The sequence below is a fragment of the Lytechinus variegatus genome, chromosome 14 (genome assembly GCF_018143015.1).
Source record: "Lytechinus variegatus isolate NC3 chromosome 14, Lvar_3.0, whole genome shotgun sequence".
Taxonomy (NCBI): domain Eukaryota; kingdom Metazoa; phylum Echinodermata; class Echinoidea; order Temnopleuroida; family Toxopneustidae; genus Lytechinus; species Lytechinus variegatus.
Window position 1 is genome coordinate 12,229,724 of NC_054753.1, and position 20,053 is coordinate 12,249,776.

The following is a 20,053-nucleotide window of genomic DNA, read 5'->3' on the forward strand; positions in this document are numbered from 1 at the left end:
CGGATTGACGAACATCGAGGTATACGCAATTTACGTGTTTCGGAAATACGAACCTTCGGAATTATGAAGTGTAACCCTTCATAATCATTGGCATGCGCCTGTAATACCAACGACATTGAGGAAGTTCAAATTGAATGCAGAAGTTCAAGGTTTGAGCCTAGGTCATGTATTTCAGATGGTGGCATTAAATGTTGGTCCCAAATGTAAATTATCATATATCATTAACACACATCTGTTCAAACTCAAACACACACACACACAATATCCATACCTCAGAATTTGAAGAAAGGCACTCTGAGTTTCTATCAGGCATGGTATCGTAGCTCCACTCGATACGAGCAGGTTGGTCCGCACCGGGAGGGTGGGCGTTGATGACGATGACCTTTGACTTGCGACCAACCATCCCACAATCCCTTGCAACGCTGATAGCAGTCAACATGTTGTCACCTGATTCAGGAATATTCACATTGATAAAAGAGGGAATAAGGAAAAATATGGCCCCTAAAATACAAAGTTTTCAATATATTTACTCTTACATAGATGAAGTGCATGTGTATACAAATTTGCAAATGTTTTGATATTAAAATTTAAAAAGATTGCAAATATTTGCAGTTTGAAGTTCATTATTTCAAAAAAATAAATTATTATATTAATTAAGATTTCTAAAAAAGTCCATTTGATATCATTAGGACAGGAACTTTTATATTGAAGTGCATTAATAGTTTAGTACACATACTGAAGGACATCCCTGCAAAACATGTAACAATATTTTTTTTCATGAACACAAAAGAATAAGATAAGCTACAGAAAAATTAATTAATCATTATTCCAATGGCACAGATTTAAAGTGATGAATATCACTAAAAAATGTCAACATAAATAAATAATTACAATGCTACATGTAGCATGAAGAGACTATTAAAAACTGATAATGAAATAATCAGACAGGTAAATTTTCAAATCCAATTGAGGTCTTGTCTGTTTGAATGACTGAGTTCTCTCATTCATCAAAATAAATATAAACAAATTCACACTGTATTCCCTCAGGAAAAACTATGAAGACATACTACAGAATGGCAACATAAAGTAATGCCTACAGGTATGAAAGATGAATACATAAAATAAGGGCTGATAAAATAATAAGATCATCCTACTTCACCTCTAAATGACCTCTTGAAACTTTTGAGGTATTAACAGGTGATCTAAATTTTTCTCTTTGGTAAATTACAGGATGTGTAATCTACAATGCCACTGAAATAAACAACTGCAATCAAGCCCTTGCTATTTTAACGAGGTGAAATTGACAAGGAATGAAGCCTGCAGGTACATTTCAATGGTACATTGCATTCCTCCTGTCAATAAAAGATGGGTGAAAGTAACTACTTTTTGATAAACAAGTTGGAATGCATAGGGAGGTTCATTGATCTCCTACATTATTTTTTTTTATTCCTATGATATTGAAACAAAAGTTGAACAAACTTTCTGGTCCTTTTTTTGTTTCATAGACAAATAAGCAAACAGCTTGGAGATAAATGACACAGATATGATCACTCCTATTCCTTTAGTAAACTTAAACAAAAAATGACATTAAAAAAATCAATAAGTAGCTAATATGTATTTACTCTAAAAAAAAGGTCAGGTGGGTTTAATTAAAATGTAACATTAGAATAGACAATTGGTAAAATAAATTTATGTATATTTATATAAGGGCAAATGAATACAAATGACAATTAATTTAACCATATCATGTAAAATTTGAAAAATGGGAATAAGTTTATATATATATGTCAATTAACTATCCATGCATGGGATTATTTTTTTTTGGGGGGGTCCCTTTGAATGACAATGTAATTATGGATAAATACTACTATGAAAGATACTACGAATTATGTAAATAGTATAAGATATTAAAGATAACCTACCGGTGACCATAACAGTGCGTATATTAGCATCGTTGAGTTGTTTGATGATTTCTGTGGTGACTGGTTTGAGGGCGTTCTGCATGATCAGCAAACCTATGAACGTCAAATTACATTCAACCTCCGTTCTGAAAAACAGATTGAAAATGACATTGGCAATCAATTGAATGAGATCATGCATCAGTATCATAATGATGGATCTATGCTTGGATGAGGCAAAATTCAATTTCAGGGGAAGGGGGTGAGATTAATTGCTCCTTATGACTTGGCGGGGGAAGGGGTATGCAAGTAATCCTGAGGTATCAGAGAATTTGACTTGGTAAATGGTCATTGTTATGCTCCCCACCCTCCCCAAAGTCTACATGTATGCCTAACCCCCCCCCCCCCCGTCTGCAATTATAATATGGTGATAATTAACCTTTACTTACTGTTAAGACTATCTTATGAAACTACATTAAGTTAACTTTTATATACATGTAAGAATAGAATACTTACCTCTGTATTTTCTGTGCATGATGCCATGAGAACTTTGGATCCATCTGTCTCCAGCCAAGGGCTAGAACCCTGAAGCCTTGCTGAGTATAGTTCTGTAAAACCTCCTGGAAATCCTCAGGAACTGTACAAAAAAGAGAAAAAAATATGTTTATGGTAAGAGACTTACTAAAGTTGTTAACCCATCAAAGGGGAGACTGGATTTAATCCGGATGAAGTTCCCCTTTAACATTGATCACTTGCCCAAGATAAAGTGGGTTGAGTATATAGAAAATGTGTCTCATACATGTAATAAAACAACAAATATCCAAAACAGTATGAAATGGGGCCTAGACACATGTACATACCAAATCACAATGAATATGAAAGCAACAAATAAAATGATTTCCACAAGAAAAATCAGAAATAAAGTTAATTAAGATTATTTTCTTGAAGATTGTGGGATTATTGAATAACAACTCCAATCCAAGGCCAAAATAGGTTAATAATATCAAAATAGTGAAAATTTGAGAGATACATATATCCATACTAGAAACAATTCACATGAAATAGCTGAAGTATGAAAGAAGAGATAGAGAGTAATATGGGCAAACATACCAGTTCTTGGGTCTGACAATGATGCAATCATTTCAGGGGCTCCTTTCACATATACATCCATATACTTGGCTCCCATAGTCCTGGTAATTACACACATTCTCTGCAGGCTGGATGTGAATGGAAACTGACGTACTACCCCAATCTCAAACACCTCCTGGGAAAGCAGGCACATAAAAATAACACATGAATTCTGGTGAAAACAGAATAATTTCTCACAAAATGTAGTGTTATGTAATTCAATAATGGATGGAAGAATAGAAGGAAAAAGAAGAGTCACATTAAATGAAAGAATGAATAAATGAAGATACTAGATGTATGTAATTAAATTATTGAATGAATGAATGAATGAATGCTATTTCAGATAGGCATTAATAGACACAGCTGGAGTGAATAAATGAATGAATGAATGAGTGAGTGAGTGAGTGAGTGAGTGAGAGAGTGAACGAATGACAAACGAATGAACGATTGAATGAATGAATAAATGAATGAATGAACGAATGAATGAATGATATATTTGTATGAATGGATGAATGAATGAATCAATCAATCAATCAATCAATCTATCAAATCAATCAATCATTTAATAATTACATAATCAATAAAACAGTTTAGTTATCAATGAAGTGATGATCTCACCTCTCCTTCTGTACTAGCAGCATACAAGGTATCATTGGTTTTTGGTTTCACAACAGTTGGTATTAGGGTGTCAAAACGACTGGTGTCTGGTCCGGGTTCTTCCAATTCCTACAATTATTTGAATTAAGAACAAAACTAACATCACCAATTCCTAAATTTTCAAAAAGAATAACCTGTCACATTTTCTTCTATCTGATATAACTATAATGGGTCCATTCACATCACAAGGGCAAAAGTTTGTTGGTGTTGGTGCTGAGAGTATTAATTAGACTACTGAAAGAGCTCCAGCACCAAACTCTATGGTATGAAAGAATAAAAATATAGTAATCACTTCACTGAAAAGTCATCACAAAACCATTAATGTTAAACTTGAAATCACCCAATGACATATCGTAGTTTTTTATTAAAATTGCCCAAAATACTAACGTCAGATCATTTCAACACTGAACATGAAACAAACTAATAGCTTTCTGGCTTCCCATAACACCAACACCAGACTTCAACACCAAACATGAAACAAACTAATAGCTTTCTGGCTTCCCATAACACCAACACCAGACTTCAACACCGAACATGAAACAAACTAATAGCTTTCTGGCTTCCCATAACACCAACACCAGACTTCAACACCGAACATGAAACAAACTAATAGCTTTCTGGCTTCCCATAACACCAACACCAGACTTCAACACCGAACATGAAACAAACTAATAGCTTTCTGGCTTCCCATAACACCAACACCAGACTTCAACACCGAACATGAAACAAACTAATAGCTTTCTGGCTTCCCATAACACCAACACCAGACTTCAACACCCAACATGAAACCAAACAAATACCTTTAGGCTGGTGTTAAAGCTGCCCAAACCCCCAAGCCAGATTTCAAGAGTGGATATTAAAAAGCACAAAATCTAAATTTGGCTGGTGTAAGTGCTGCTCCAACACTAGCACCAGCTTTGGACTTCCAACCTGAAATCCCCAATGTATCACTGGATCAGTAAAATGGGAATGAATTCTTTGATGCTGGATGAAAACACCAAGAATCTTCTTTCAGCTGCATTAGAGTTACCAAAACACTAACAACAGTTTTCAACACCCAACTTGAAATTGCCCGATATCTTACCAAACCAGTAGATTGGGAATGAATTTACTGATTCCTTGAAATTAGCTCAAAACACCAAATCTTGTGGCTGGTATTAACGGGATGAAAATATGTATATCTTAATAAATATCTTTTCTGAGTAGAATTCACTGAGAAAAGTGCAAAAAATTTCATCAAAATTGGATAACAAATAATAAAGTTATTGAAGACTAAAGTTTAGCAATATTTTAACAAAACAGTCATCATGAATATTCATTAGGTGGGCTGATGATGTCACATCTCCACTTTCTGTTTTCTTATTTTATGACATAAAATCATATTTTTTTCATTATTATTTCATACTTGTGTGAATAATATATCTCCCTTGTAATTAAATAAGTTGCAGCAATAAATATCTAATGCACTAAATCAGTTGTCAATGCAATTTTTGTAGTTCTTGAAGGAAAATTTTTGAATAAACCTAATTTCATATAATAAAATACAAAGAACAAGCGGGGATGTGACATCATTAGCCAATCTAATTAATATTTATGACGACTGTTTTCACAAAATATTGCTATAAAACTTCAAAATTCAATAAATTTGTTATTTGCTATCCAATTTTGATGAAATTTTTGGCATGTTGATCAGTGAATTCTAGTCTATTTATTAAGCTATAAATACTTTCAGCCCGGACCACCCCTTTAAGAATTGCCAAAAACACCATCACCAGTTTCCAACACCTCACCATCAACACCAATCCCTCTTACCCAATCTGTAGCCTCAAACATCTTCAGATCCAGAGGATCTCCCACAAGCTCTCCATCAATCCTGGTCAGTGAATGACAGGTGGCCATTGCAGCTAGGAATGGTCCTCTGGGAAGGGTGCTGGCAGCCTGGACTACAGGTTGGAAGGTCCGGTCCAGGAGGGGTACCACGCCCCAGAGGTCAAGAGAATCTTCCGTCAGAGTACCAGTCTGAAATAAAATTCATGAGAGTAATTATTAAATCTTTGTAATTGTTCATTTCATTCTTATAACAGAGATGCCAACTTTTGGAAATCAGAATTAGGGAGGATTTGCAACCGCCACCAAATTATGTGCGCGTAGCGCACATCTCGAGCGCGGAGCGCTCGACCCTTGCGGCCGGGGTCCAGGGCCCGCCTTAGGGCCCTGGAAGCTCTGGGTTTCTAGATGCTCTCTGGTGCAATCTGACCCTTATTTTGGGGCATTTCACATGTTTTGAAATAAACATTGTTCCCACTTTTTTAACATTAAAAATATCAAATATGCATTTTCACATGTAAATAAAAAATGAGGGGACAAAAAAAGTACCTGTTCAACAACAATAAGGATGAATTATCACTATCGGCTATAGGCAGGTTATGTTCCACTATAAATCCAGTAAAGAAAAGCTCAGCGCTGGTCCCTTGCTTGGTGAAATAAAGACAACAGGGTACTAGTGGAGCTCGAAGATCTTGTCATCGCAATGTCCGTAGGCCTATGCCGTTTGCTCCCGAACGTTAAGTGCTTCCGAATTATCATCACGACCTCCCTGCTAAACTGAAATGTCCACGCTGCAAATTGCGCAAAATGCATGGTAAATTCCTCTTTCCGACTTCCGAACACACAGGTACTGGAGACTGTATTCAGTCTTATACTTCTGAGACCATTTCTTGGTCTTCTTTTGTTGATTTTCCGCCATTTCGTGTCAATATCAACCCATCAATACGCCGAAATCACACACCGATATTCCACCGCACGACTCGACAAATCCAGTGGCCGCGAGCGCACACGCCTCGCGAAGCTAGCCGGGCCTACCGGCCTGGTGCACAGTGGATTCCCGTTGGGCATATCACATGCACCAGCTTTTCGCTGCTCCTTATTTGTCTACTTTTCACACAGAATTTAGTAGCAACGAACGTAATGGAGTTACTACATGCTAAAGTTAGCAGACGATACATGTCCTTCCAATCCAATTTGATCAATGCAAAAAAATCGTAATTTCGGGAGGATAAGGATGGTAATCGTAAGGGCGGGAGTTGGGATGAATTTTCAGGAGGGTTGGCATCTCTGTTATAATCACCTCGATGTACATGTACCATGCATATTTTCTATATATTTTCAATACGATATACTAGTAAGATGCATTATCATCATCAAAATTAAAATTGCATACCATGTATGTTCAATTATACACCTCTAATAAACAAGACATTACAAAATTCAAATATTTCAATGAGCTAATATCGGATAAGTGACCAGAATTATTCAAGTCACAAAATTACATCATAAAACTGCAGTTCTATTAACTATTAAAAATGTTAAGTATGCAAGATACACACATGATAATAATAATAGTCAGTTCTTGTATAGCTGCGCATAACACATTATGAATAACGTCTCTATGCGCTTCTAAAGGACTTGGATATTATAACCCTGGCTGTAGCTCAAGCAGCTCTTACGCACTCAGCATTTCAAGGAATAAATTCCTACCACATACACTGCAGTATTCAAATAAATCTTGGCAAACATATTGTAAACGCTGCAGACTGGTTTTTTTCGAAGACTCTCCCCTGATATCTAATTTTTCAGCCTGAAAAAATGGGTTTTCTAATTCCATATTACTCCCAGTTTCTATGTTTTATGTATCACAGACTGCTGTGGGCTATTTCTAGGCATTTACTGTAAATCAATCAAAATTTTAAGCCTTACCTTGTCAAAACAGACAAGCTTGAGTTTTCCACAGATGTTGATTCTCTGAGGGCTGATGCAGAAAACCTTGCCTTTCTTCAGCCTCTGTTGGGCGTAGACCGTCCCCACCGTCATGGCCGCTGGCAGGGATGGTGGCACGGCAACGGTGATGATGTCCAGAGCTTTGTAAACAATGTCTGATGCCTTGGCCTATTAGTGATAGAGCAAAGGTAGCATTCTTACACACTGAGAAATTTTGAAAGTAAAAGCAAATAAACCTGTATTCCCCAGGGATACTAGAAAAGGCAGAATTAATGTATGAAAATTGGGGTATCTTTTCACAAAGAAGTGTTGAATTAAAATCTCTTCTTTATTGTCATACGCATGATGTATGCGACAAATCATCAATCTAGTCAGATAAACCAAAGGTCACATGCTGCATGATATTAAACTACATGATAGATCAACACACACACCAAAAAAAATCATATTTATTCTTTACAACGATAAAAAATAACCTTCCTGTATATTCAAGACCATTAATGAATCTTTATAACATGATTAACAGACTGATAAATGAATGAATACATATACTTACGCCTTTGAGTGCTAAGATAACCACAGAATATATAATTCCAATGGAAGCTAAAATGAAACACAAAGGTAAGAAAAAAATTTCATAAAAGGGCTCAAAATAATTTATGACTCTTGAAATACATAATATATTGTGAGTGCTAATAATATACAGATTAAATGTAGCAAACTCAACAACTTCATTTTTTCTTCAAATGTTAGTGATTGAATGATTCAAGATTTCAAGTTCAGCTTTATTTATGGGAACGATTGTCGATAAACTGCCTCCAGATGATCAGAAGAGTTACTTATAATGCATCTACAAGGGGCATTAGCCATACATTGCAAATTACTTGACAACAATTTTGCTAAAAGTCCCATGAACTATACACAAAAATGAATACATGGGACCAAGATATTCTCCCTTAATAGCATGAAACTGATTTGAAAGCTCATAATTATGCTTTCCAACTTTCCCACAGTAGATGATCATTTAACCATTGTCATGCACATGGCGGACAGTCAAATACAAAATCCTGCGTACATGTATAGCGAAACCTGTCTATAAAGACAACCCAGGGGAGACAGAATATATTTCCTTTATAAGCAGGTGGTCTCTATGGGTGTCTCTCTCCCAGCCATGGCATAATTTCCTTCAGCAAGAAACTAATCCACAATGTGCTGCACTCAACCTAGGTGAGGTAAATGGGTACCGGAAAGAATTCCTTAAAAAGCTGTGTGCGCTATGAACGCCTAGCTTAGCCGGATAATATAGGAGCGCCTTAAGCACCTAACAAGGTGGATATGTGTGCAATATAAATACCCTATATTATTACATGTATTATTATTATGGGCAGATGGTTTTTCTATGGTCGTAAAACAGGGTTTCCACAGAAATTCAAAAACAGAATTCCATGACTTTTCATGACTTCCCGTGACATCCTGGGAGTTATGTAGAATTTGGGATGTCACAAAACTGGGAAAAATGGAAATCATGAACACCAGACGTAATAGCAGAGAATGATCACAGAGTATGGAGTTGCGAGACAAGAGAAACTGGAAAGCTGCCATAGCCAAGAGGTGAATGCAATTTCATGACTTTTCACAAATTTTCCAAGTTCCCTGCCTTTCCATGACCACAAATTTTTCCAGGATTTTCCATGACTGTGGGAGCCCTAGTAAAAGCAAGTGCGTCAAAGGGGAAGAATATTCAAAGGATACAAAATAAGTGGCCTTTATAGACAGGTGGTCTCTTTGAACAGGTAGCAGTGATAGCATGTATGAGTGTACAATGAACTTACCTAATATTGCAAGAATCCCTATAAACTTCATAGAATCTGAGTAGAATTTAAATCCAACTGGTTTTGGGAACAGGATTGATCTCACCAGATCACCCTTCATAGTAGAAAACCCTGAATGAAAAAAAAAAGAGACAAAACGGTTTTCAGAACTTAAGTTTTTAACTTGGTTTGGGAAAGAGGATTAATCTCACTAAAGTCACCATTCATAGTAGAAAACCCTGGAAAAAACAGAGATAAAGTAGTTATCATAAAATGTTAAGGGATTTTCAACACCTTCATGTATATCACAGGGAGAAAGAAATTGTTTCCTTGGTTTTCAAGTAATTCACATCATTTTGGGCAATTAGCAATTCTAAAACCTGCCAAAAATAATGTGTCCAAGCTTATCTGGGGTCCGTTGCAGAAAGAGTTGCTTTTAAACGCAAGTCAAAAAATCCATCGCAAGTCCCAAATGCGCACTGTTCATTGGTTGAAAATCAAGTTGCGCATGATTTTTAGAGTTGCGATTGATTGTAACTCTTTCTGCAACGGGCCCCTATTCATATTTTGAAATGATTTGATTGAAAATATATCATACATGCGTATTTATTTTCTTGCATTCAACAAGAATGTCCAGAAACATTGAAATTGAATTACATTATTATTCAAACTGATTCTTTTAAATGGTTTGGGTTTATGCACTGTTTAAGTTTTGATCCTAATACATTTTTTCTGATGTCACCACACCGGCCACATTACAGACTTCGTTCTGGTGAAGACACTACAATTTTACACATTCCTAGAGTTGTTTCAAAAGGGGGTTGGGGGAGCTACATGTAGCTTCAATTTTTGTGGTCCCAAATTATGAAATAGTTTACCAATTCATCTTCGATGATGCACTTCTGTCATATCATTTAGACATTTGAAAACATACTTATTATTGTTGCAGTGTAATTGTAATATTGGAGAGTACATATACATGTATGTATATTTGAAGGGCATAAAGCAGTTTTCATTGATCATGCGCTATATAAGCATCCATTTATTATTATTTATTAATCATTATTATTATTATCATTATATCGCTTATTTGCTCTGAATCCCCTTGGGCATCTTATTAAAATGGAAAATGCAAAATATGAATCTTGTGTATTATTATTATGAAATTATATACACCCATATAATCATTAAAAATCAATCTTTTTAAAACTATACCTTGTCGCACAAGTACCAAATATTAAAACCTTCAGGTGTGATTATTGAAACAATTCTCTTCCCTGATTATTATTTATTTTTATTTTATACATAATGAAAACAAATAAAAAGCCATATCTTCTATCAAATTCTACATAATAATGCCATTTTACTATGAGTCGCCATCCCCCCCCCCCCTGCTCCAATCATACACCTAATAAATTACTTGTACTTCTTTTTAATCATCTTCCTATTGGCTTAATATTAGAATAAAATCTCATTATAACTGTTCATCTCTAATATACATGCAGTATATATTGTTGCAGACTTAAACTACTTCAATCCATGAACACACCCTGAAGCCCTCGAATCCACTTATAATACAAGCTAAGTCTGTTATTTATAAGAAAACAAAGCTTTCATAAAACACCCAACCTGCAATAAAATTATGCTGGTATCATCATGTTTATGGCAGGTTAATAGGCAATAAATATGGCAACCTCAATGTACGTCTACATTGTGTTCAAAATGAAGCAGGCAGTTTCATGCATATTAATCTCAAGAAGCCACCAACAGACTGGAAAACGTGGCACAAACAATGAGCCAGTGACTTTGTCTGTAGGCACAGACCCTGATATGAAACTTTGATCAACAAGTGTGTCTCCAAGCAAAGACTAGCACATTCAAAACTTGCTGTGCCTTCAGTACACAAGGCATGAGTAGGCTGAAATTCAGACCCTTAACTGGAGTGAAAGATTTGCACAGAAGACTACCAATGACTGGTGATCTTTTTTCCCACATTTTCTCCATTTCAACACAATTGGAGTGCATTTCACTTAACACAATAAAGTTTGGGAAATTGTTGAATTTTCATTCAAATGCTTAATTTCAATCTACAAAAAAAATGGATTTCAACCATTACTGATGGAAATTTATGATTGAAATTTTATAAACAGCCAAAGAATTGGTCACAAGTCATGTCAAAATTATATGTAACTTAAAAAAATTTTAATGAAAAACAATTAACATCCCAGCATACTTTTGGGAGAATTGTGGCCCAGTATATTAGTCTATGAACAGAGGGTCGTGGGTTCAAATTGCAGCCATGGCTTGATATCATTCAGCAAGAAAATGATCCTTACTGTGCTAAACTCAACCCAGGTGAGGTTAAGGGGGACATGTCAGGACTCATTCCTGGGAATGCTAGTGCATTGTTAAAGGTAATGGGCTAAAACCAGGGTAATAATATCTACATGTAAGTCCTTTGGAAGCACATTGGGACAATACATTTTGTCATAATATGATACGCAACATGCTATAACTATCATCATCATCATCATCAACCTCATCATCGTCATCATTATCAGTACTACTACTACTGCTGCTGCTTGCTGCTGCTACTACTAATGCTACTACTGCTGATACTACTACTGCTGCTACTTCTACTACTACTACTGCTACTACCTCTGCTACTACTACTACTACTACTACTACTACTTCTACTGGTCTACTACTACTTCTTATCATTATTATTAAGAGGATGTGGGATACACACCTGTTCTTACAACGACAGCCTTGACCTTCTCTGAACCATAGTACCTTGTCTGGATGACCTTTGTTCCACAGAATAGGGTGTGTCGCTTGTGGTTCTCAGGGGAATAGTACTGTGGGGGTTCCCCCTCGGTAGGGGGAGGGCAGGGGAGGGGTGTTTTGGTCACTGGAACACTTTCTCCTGAAGATCATTAAAAAAAATTAGAGGAAAAAAAACACCTTCTTGAAGAAAAATCTTATTTTTATTATTTACTATACAAGTAACTGAAAAATGTAAATGTTGTAGATATTTCATGTTCATGTATATCATGCTGATTTGAATATTTACAACAAGATGCTCTCATGAAAAGAATATTTAAAAAATCTCATTTATATTCAAAATTACACTTTAAATTGATCACTGTGACGCTATATCACTTAACATGCAATGCATGAACATAACAAGCCCAGTGCTTCATTTATTGCAAATTTCCTCAAAATTTCATCAACATTCAACCCAAAGTGTGCACCTATTCCAACAAAAACATCACTCTGAATCAGCTCTATCCTTATGCTCAACTGCTTATTTATAATTCTTGAAGACCTCAGTAATTCTTGCCCCCTAAACAAGAATAATGACAAATCAAAACAATACAATATGGCCACATTAAAATTTCCTATTTATATAAAACTGACATAATTTCAATACACAATTGTCATCCTCTTTGATATATGTACTGTACATGCATATGTAATTATAATACACAAAAACAGGATTATTATTGATCTTACCTGTCAGCATACTTTCATTGACAATGCAGTTTCCACTGATAAGGGCGGCATCACAGCTCATTATACAGCCATGTGGTGGGATGTAGATTAAATCACCAGGAACGACATCACCAGAATTTATCTCCTCTTCTGTCAATCAGATATTAATGATGATAATAATATTTTATTTCCCTTGATATATATTTCTACTGTGTACTTGGAAGTATAAGCAGCATTTCGACTCAAATAACCAAAATCACCCATAAATACTGGAACAATGAAAGGGACTAAACCATACATCCAATCCCTTATTTACATACAGTATGGATCTACCTGAAGTGATTTGTCTGTGTTTTCAATATTTATATGACAAGTTTAAGGCTGGTCTTGAATGCCCTCTTGATTAGCCTTGATGCCCATCACAGTGGCCTTGGATAATGTTAAGCCCTTTCATAAATGTTCCCATTTGTACCTGAATATGAAAAATTGTCCTCATAAAAAAGTGGCCTTGCCCTAAAAATGCTAAAATTGAACCCTAATAGAATGCCCCCAACCCCAACATTTTTCAAGAAAACTCCATAAAATGAGAGGTAGGCATCACAAAGATTGATTTGATTCTTTCATATTTTGGCATATACATACATGTACATAATATGATCAATCACAATCGCACATATGGATCTTCTTTAATAAATAATTTAAAGTATGTTACTGATATAAAAGGAATAGAGCTTAAAAACGGAATACAAGCAAGGTTTCTGATAATAGTACTATAGGAAATATTTTTCAGAAAAACACATTCCAATTTGTTTTCCACAGTCCTGATATTTTTTTTTTTGGGGGGGGAGGGGGAGGGATAGTCTTCTTTCTGTTAAACTTCTACATGTATTTGCTGGTGAAAGGTTAACTTCATTAAGTCAGGGCCCTGTCTTACAAAGAATTATGATTGATGATCAGATCAATCGTAACTCTATGGAAATTCATCAGTTCATAACTTTTTCTTCACGATATTTGCACAATGTCCTTTGTAAACGTAGAGAGGCACAATGAATTTTCAAGAAAACAATGAATGCCTGAAATATGCATCATAGACAGAAATATTTTGAACAAACATGAATAGATGTTAACGTTGCTGGCCGTCCAAAGTTGTGATTGATTGGATCAATCGCAACTCTTTGTAAGACGTGGCCCTGGTAACCCACCTGTTCCATTCCTGCATACTGTTACAGTAGATTCATGGGCCACCATATCATGTAAGACGATTGATTGCTGCAGAATTTAGAAAATGGGATAAAAATATCTTTTTTACATATTTTAATATTTCAAGATATCTCCATGCTGATATACCAAACTTTTATTATTACAATTTCATACGTTAGAATGTTCATATCAATTGAATTTAATTTATTCATTACCAAATCTCAGTGTCTATTACATTTACATAAAACAGTTCAACACGTATGAACAAAAGCATTCCAGCTTACACAAATGCTATAAAACTTTTGGCTTTTCGAAATCAGAACACATGTGGATCATTTAGACTGTTATGGGCTTTAAAATAGATGAAATCAAATAAAATGAACATATTTATTCTTCTTAATTTGCAGAATATCAGACTGGATCATCCATGCCCCACCAGAGAGTAAATATTCACATCTTAAAGAAAAACTGATTCTGATTTTAATTTGCATTATATATTTATGAGTTATCTTTTATTATTCTAACTTAATTGGTTTGGAGGCTTATGTATGTCTGTATCTTTATGATTTTTGTATATTGATAGTTTACTTTGAAATTTTCATGTTGTTCAAAATGGTCTTTGTATATATCTTATCTTACATGTATATGTAACAAGATCTTTACAATGTAAAACAATGTAAATTTAGCCTTTGGGCTACCATGAATTGTTTTTTTTAATAAAACCATTTATCTATCTATCTATCTAACTACAAAGTATGTGTTCTTGTAAATGACGTGGTAAATATCTTCACAAGAACATCTTTAAATCATGGGTAATTGGTCAAAAACGTCATAGATCTAAAAGTGATCATATTCTGACATGGTTTACATGTTCATAAATTATGCTATGGAATGGATTCTAGGCTTTAATAGCCAACAACATTTGATCATGTGCATTGTTAATACCTAGAACAATACCAGTCTACAGTACATAATTTCATAACTTTTTTTCTAATTTCTCAACACTTATTCATCTTCTGCTGGATTCCTTTAGCACAATTTTTTTTATGAATACAGATAAACACTTTTGATTGGATCCAGTGCAAAATTTCATTTTCAGAGCACCATCACAAGTGGAATTAATGTTAAAATCATTCGTTCTTACTCTCTTTGTCTCATAAAGCGATACACCAAGTGATATTATTATGATGACAAGTATGCAGCCTCCGTAGACAAAATAGTTCTCCATGATCCACAATATAATGCTGAAAATTTGGAAGATGTAGAATGGATTCAATACCTAAAAGAAAAGGAAATAAAGATTAAAAGCAAATAAACAAAGTATAAATAATATTTACATAAAAAATATAGTAATTCTCCAGAATTCAGAAATGATGCTAAGAATTTGAAAGGTCTATAAAGGATTTAATACCTGAATCTTTAGAAAAAAATCCTCATTGTTTTTCTCTTGTCTTTTTTCTCTTTTTACCTACTCAAATTATTTTTCTTCACATTTCATTTGCCATTCCAATTCTCCACTCAGTACGTGATTTATATTTCATACATGAATTAATAAAACATCAGTATTGTGAGTTAATTATGTATATTTTCAGTCCCTTTCTAGTGTGTACCCATATGATACATTTATATAACTTTGATTATATCAATTTTCAATTTCATTTTAAAGTTCGAATGCTAAAAATGCTGGTATTGTATTAATACATACCTCTTTCACAAACAGCTTTAAATAGGAAGGGACTTCAACATCAATGACGTTTCTTCCATAGATATCTTGCCTAGGGAAAGGATTGACAGAAAACTATGACATAAAGTGACACAATCTTTGTACATATTTATCACTCCTAGGGAGGCATAATTCTTACTACAAACTTCATTCCCATATGTCAAAAAGAGCATTCAAATCAGCATACATCACTGTTTGCTTGTTGTTGTTGTTTTTTGGGGGTGGTTTTTTGTTGTGTTTTGCTTTACAGATTATTCTTTTTAAGTGGAACTGAATTTTGTAAGCTATAGAATTCACCTCAAGATGCAGACCGTCTAACCTCTTCATGCACGAACAAGGCAAAAAATTGTTAATTGAACATTATCACAAAATGAACTCATTCATTCAACCACTCTCAACAAAAAAGTGATTCAGTGCAGAAAAAGTGTGGAAGCGCCGTGGTGTAGTGGTTCTGACTCTCGCCTTGTAATCAGAGGGTCGTGTGTTCGAATCCCACCATCCTTTGGCAAGGCATTAATCCACACTTTGCTACCCTCCACCCAGGTGTTAAATGGGTACCTGGTAGGATGTGAAAACCTATATGTAGTATGCCTAGCAATTGAGTCTTGGAATTCTTGTTGGAATGCTCCCCAGGGAGTGGAGAAGGTGCATACATTGTATACGGGTATGCAAGGATCCGATGACCGGGTAATAATTTATCTGTAAAGTGCTTAGAGACGTCATTCCGATGTATTAAGCGCTATATAAATGCGGAATATTATTATCATTATATTATTCATATACAGGATCTAATTTGAGAAAGGTTTAGGAAAAGTGGAAAACAGAGGAAAACAGGGAAAAGATGAAAAAAAATGAAAAACTATAGTTAGAAAATAGTAAAAAGGTGGAGAGAGCAATTAAAATATTACCTCTGTTGTTTTTGGTCATCGTCATAGCCCTTGTAACCATAAATCGATGAGCATGGTGTGTTTTCTTCTAAGGCATACAGTCTGAGAAAGCTGTCACATGATTCGTTCCAATAATAGCAAAGTTTGTGATGTTCAAAGTAACGAAAAGTGTTCTCAATCTGTAAAAGAAAGTAAAGAATTTTTACAAACATGGACAATAAGTTCAATATTCTCAGTATAATAAATACACCCTTTATGTCAGGGCCATGTCATGAAAAGAGTTAAGATTGATCCAATCAACCTCAAGTATATGGAAATCCATCATCGTCGTGGTTTTTTTCTTCCGAAAATTTGCACAATGTTCGTTGTAAACAAAGAGAAGCATGGGCAATTTTCAAGAAAAACGAATGTGTGAAAATGTGTCATATCTAGAAAATATTTCGAGCAAAATTCAAACATGCACGTAAGATGTTGACCTTGCTGGCTTTCCGTTGTTTGATCGGATCAATCGTCATTCTCCGTAATGTGGACCCTGATGTACGAAAGGAAAATGCAATAATGCTATTAAATCAATTCAACAAACATCTCATTTTATAATAATAATAATAATAATTAACATTTATATAGCACTCAATACAACAGTTTCTAAGCGCATTGGAAAGAGAAAAAAGAAGTAGCAAATACAGTGAGAGAGAACAGGAAATGGAATTAAGAGGACTGCTTAATAAGGTAAGATTTGAGGAGTGTTTTGGAAGATTCGACAGTGGATGCATTACGGATGGAGATGGGGAGATTGTTCCAGAGTTTAGGGGCAAGAGCAGAAAAAGCACGATCTCCATAACGGGTAAAAGTGCGGGGTCCTAGAGATAGTCGAAGGTGAGCAGTAGAAGAAGATCGGAGACGTTGAGTTGCAGAGGATGAGGGACAGAGAGAGATAAGATTTTGAAGGTAGGATGGGGCGAGACCATGGATGATTTTATAGACAAGGAGAAGGAGCTTGAAAATAATTCTATTATGAACCTGTTATGAACCTGAAGCCAATAGAATTTCCTTTTGAAATTATTGATTTTCTTGAAGGTTAAATCACCTCATCAGTGACAGCAATAAAGGGAAAAATCCTTTGATCTACTATATGTACAAAAGAATATTTCCATGGGGATGACACAACATTTGCTCCTGCCACATTTGCTCAGGGGGAGCGTTTCATGAAAGGACTTGTCAGACGATTTATCTGACAAGTCCCATTTTATCCGACAGTTACTATAGTAACAGTGCCTCTCAGCCAATCAGAATCAAGGAAAGATGTCAGATCTGACAACTTGTCAGACAAAAATGTTGATGAAACGGTCCCCAGGACTTAATATCTCAGAGGGCATACGGCTAGAGTTAGGATTGTAATGAGTTATTGGTTCAAAATAATGCAATGTTAAGGATTATGGTTTATTTCGTAATAGTATTGTAGGTTTGATTTTATGTTGGGCTTAACGGGCAGTTTTACCATAGGAGCAATTGTCGCCAGAGCAAATGTCATGGAATCTCCGAGGGGGGAGGGGGGGAGAAGAATAAGTGCAACTTGGTCTACACCCATTTTTCTACTTTCCGTTTGGTCTCAATCCCAAATGGAATCTAACTGCATCTCCAACCAATTTGTCTATAAATAATACAATTTGTTCTAATTGTTGTAGCCGTAGTCTTCATGTACAGTGTATACAAATAGACAAACTGTCTGTAAAACAAAATTTGATTTGATAAAGAGCAATGTAATAATGACAAAGTGGAAAGCAGACCATTAAAAGGAAAAAACAAAATGAGAGTTGGACCAAGTAATGGTTGGACCAAATGGTAATAAGACCAATTTGATAGCAAACCAATAATAGCCATAATAATAGCCATAATGGTGTTTGAAATCTGAGAATTAGACCATCTGATAGTAGACCAAGTGGATGAAAACCATGGTGCATGTACAATGTATGTGCATACCTCTTTCTTCTTGATGTTGATTAGAGCCTTTGTGTCATCAATCTCTTCATCAGAATCCATGCTGGAGTACGACCAGAGGTGCGAGTGCGTTCCGTTGTTGGCGCCGTCTCCTCCCGCCACTAACACCGCAACGTCTGAGCTTTCGGTGTCCTTCTGGTTTTCTGTGCTGGTGCTATAGAAAACGCTGACTTGGTTTTGATCTGGTTCACATTCTTGCGCCATGTGGGGCATGGGTGTTGGGGTGCTGAGGTTAGTGTAGTGTAAGGTGCAGTGTTGGGTGTAAAGATGCAAGGTGTTAAATGAGGTTTAAACGGCATGATGTTTATATATTATGTATAGATAATACATGTATATACATGTAGAATGAGAGGACATATCCAAGGATAATGATGTTGTTAGGTGTTTAGTATGTCAAGGTGTTAATTTAGGTTTAACGGTACAATGGTGCCGAGAGTATATATACAGATATGTATTGGTAACATGTAGCATGAATGACCATACCACAGGAGAGAGGAAATTGATTGGGTGTTAAGTGTCATGGACACAAAGCACGATAGCAAAGAATTAGGATTATATCAAAATAAGATGTTTCCATCGTTTTTCATTATGTCAAAATGTAAAGCAATAAATACATGCACATGTAAATGGAAGAGTGTAAATTAAATATTTTATACAAAGATGTTATAAGTGGGTGCAGTATTGTACATATTGGCATACCCGTACCACATGTGTATTACATTGTTGCCAATTATGTGTGCACATATGTGTGTGCATAGCATCATATGCAAACATTAAAAACACATGTTCCAGATTTTTGACACCGTTAAAAGGAAATGAGGTTTGATTAGTTTTTGAAGATAGCGAAAGATCCTTGGTAAGTTCAGTATAGATTATTGTAGAAATATGTACATGTATGAAAATGTGTAAGATGAGTGGTTTTGATATATGTATACATGTGTATGACAGATTGGGAAAGGCTTCAAATCAATTTCATGTTAAGTTGAATGATGATTATAATTGTTTATTTTTACAAAAATTGAGGAAAGTTTTTAGATTTTGCAGGCAAATCATGACAGGGATGAATAATAAGGGTGCAAGGAGAACAAGAAGGAAATGGGCGAAAAGGAAAACAATAAAGCAATGAGGCATGATCAACAAAACATCATAGCAAAACAAAGGAGTATTGAATAAATCCAAGAAAAAGCAAGAAGCAGATGGTACATTAAAGCACAGAAAATTATAAAAAGTGAATAGTTTTGGAGGGAGAGTTGAATTATTTTGGTAATTTTAAAGGGGCAGGATATGAAATTTCACACATTTGGAAGAATTTTAAGACAGGATAGGGACAAAAACACAGGGAGAAATGGGATACAAGCAAAAAACGATAAATGATTTATAGTATCGGATGATTTTTGATAAGCAGACAACAATTGTTATGATTTAACTGCTGAATACAGTGTACAATACATGTATCTGTATCCATGTGTACACATAATT

At 35.2% G+C, this 20,053-nt stretch overlaps 1 protein-coding gene across 1 annotated transcript in view; it reads right to left on the minus strand.

The window, feature by feature from the left end:
- Positions 1-20,053, minus strand: part of LOC121427203 (probable cation-transporting ATPase 13A3) — a 57,727-nt gene that overhangs the window by 14,634 nt on the left and 23,040 nt on the right. The window contains exons 5-20 of the mRNA XM_041623477.1: positions 18,557-18,800; positions 16,598-16,755; positions 15,672-15,741; positions 15,111-15,245; positions 13,969-14,035; positions 12,788-12,916; positions 12,021-12,197; positions 9,293-9,403; positions 8,017-8,063; positions 7,440-7,628; positions 5,496-5,702; positions 3,645-3,752; positions 3,009-3,162; positions 2,415-2,535; positions 1,923-2,047; positions 272-447 (exon numbers count right to left, since the gene is read on the minus strand). Of these exons, the coding sequence (XP_041479411.1) occupies positions 272-447; positions 1,923-2,047; positions 2,415-2,535; positions 3,009-3,162; positions 3,645-3,752; positions 5,496-5,702; positions 7,440-7,628; positions 8,017-8,063; positions 9,293-9,403; positions 12,021-12,197; positions 12,788-12,916; positions 13,969-14,035; positions 15,111-15,245; positions 15,672-15,741; positions 16,598-16,755; positions 18,557-18,800 (2,218 nt within the window). The remainder of the gene's footprint in view (positions 1-271; positions 448-1,922; positions 2,048-2,414; positions 2,536-3,008; positions 3,163-3,644; positions 3,753-5,495; positions 5,703-7,439; positions 7,629-8,016; positions 8,064-9,292; positions 9,404-12,020; positions 12,198-12,787; positions 12,917-13,968; positions 14,036-15,110; positions 15,246-15,671; positions 15,742-16,597; positions 16,756-18,556; positions 18,801-20,053) is intronic.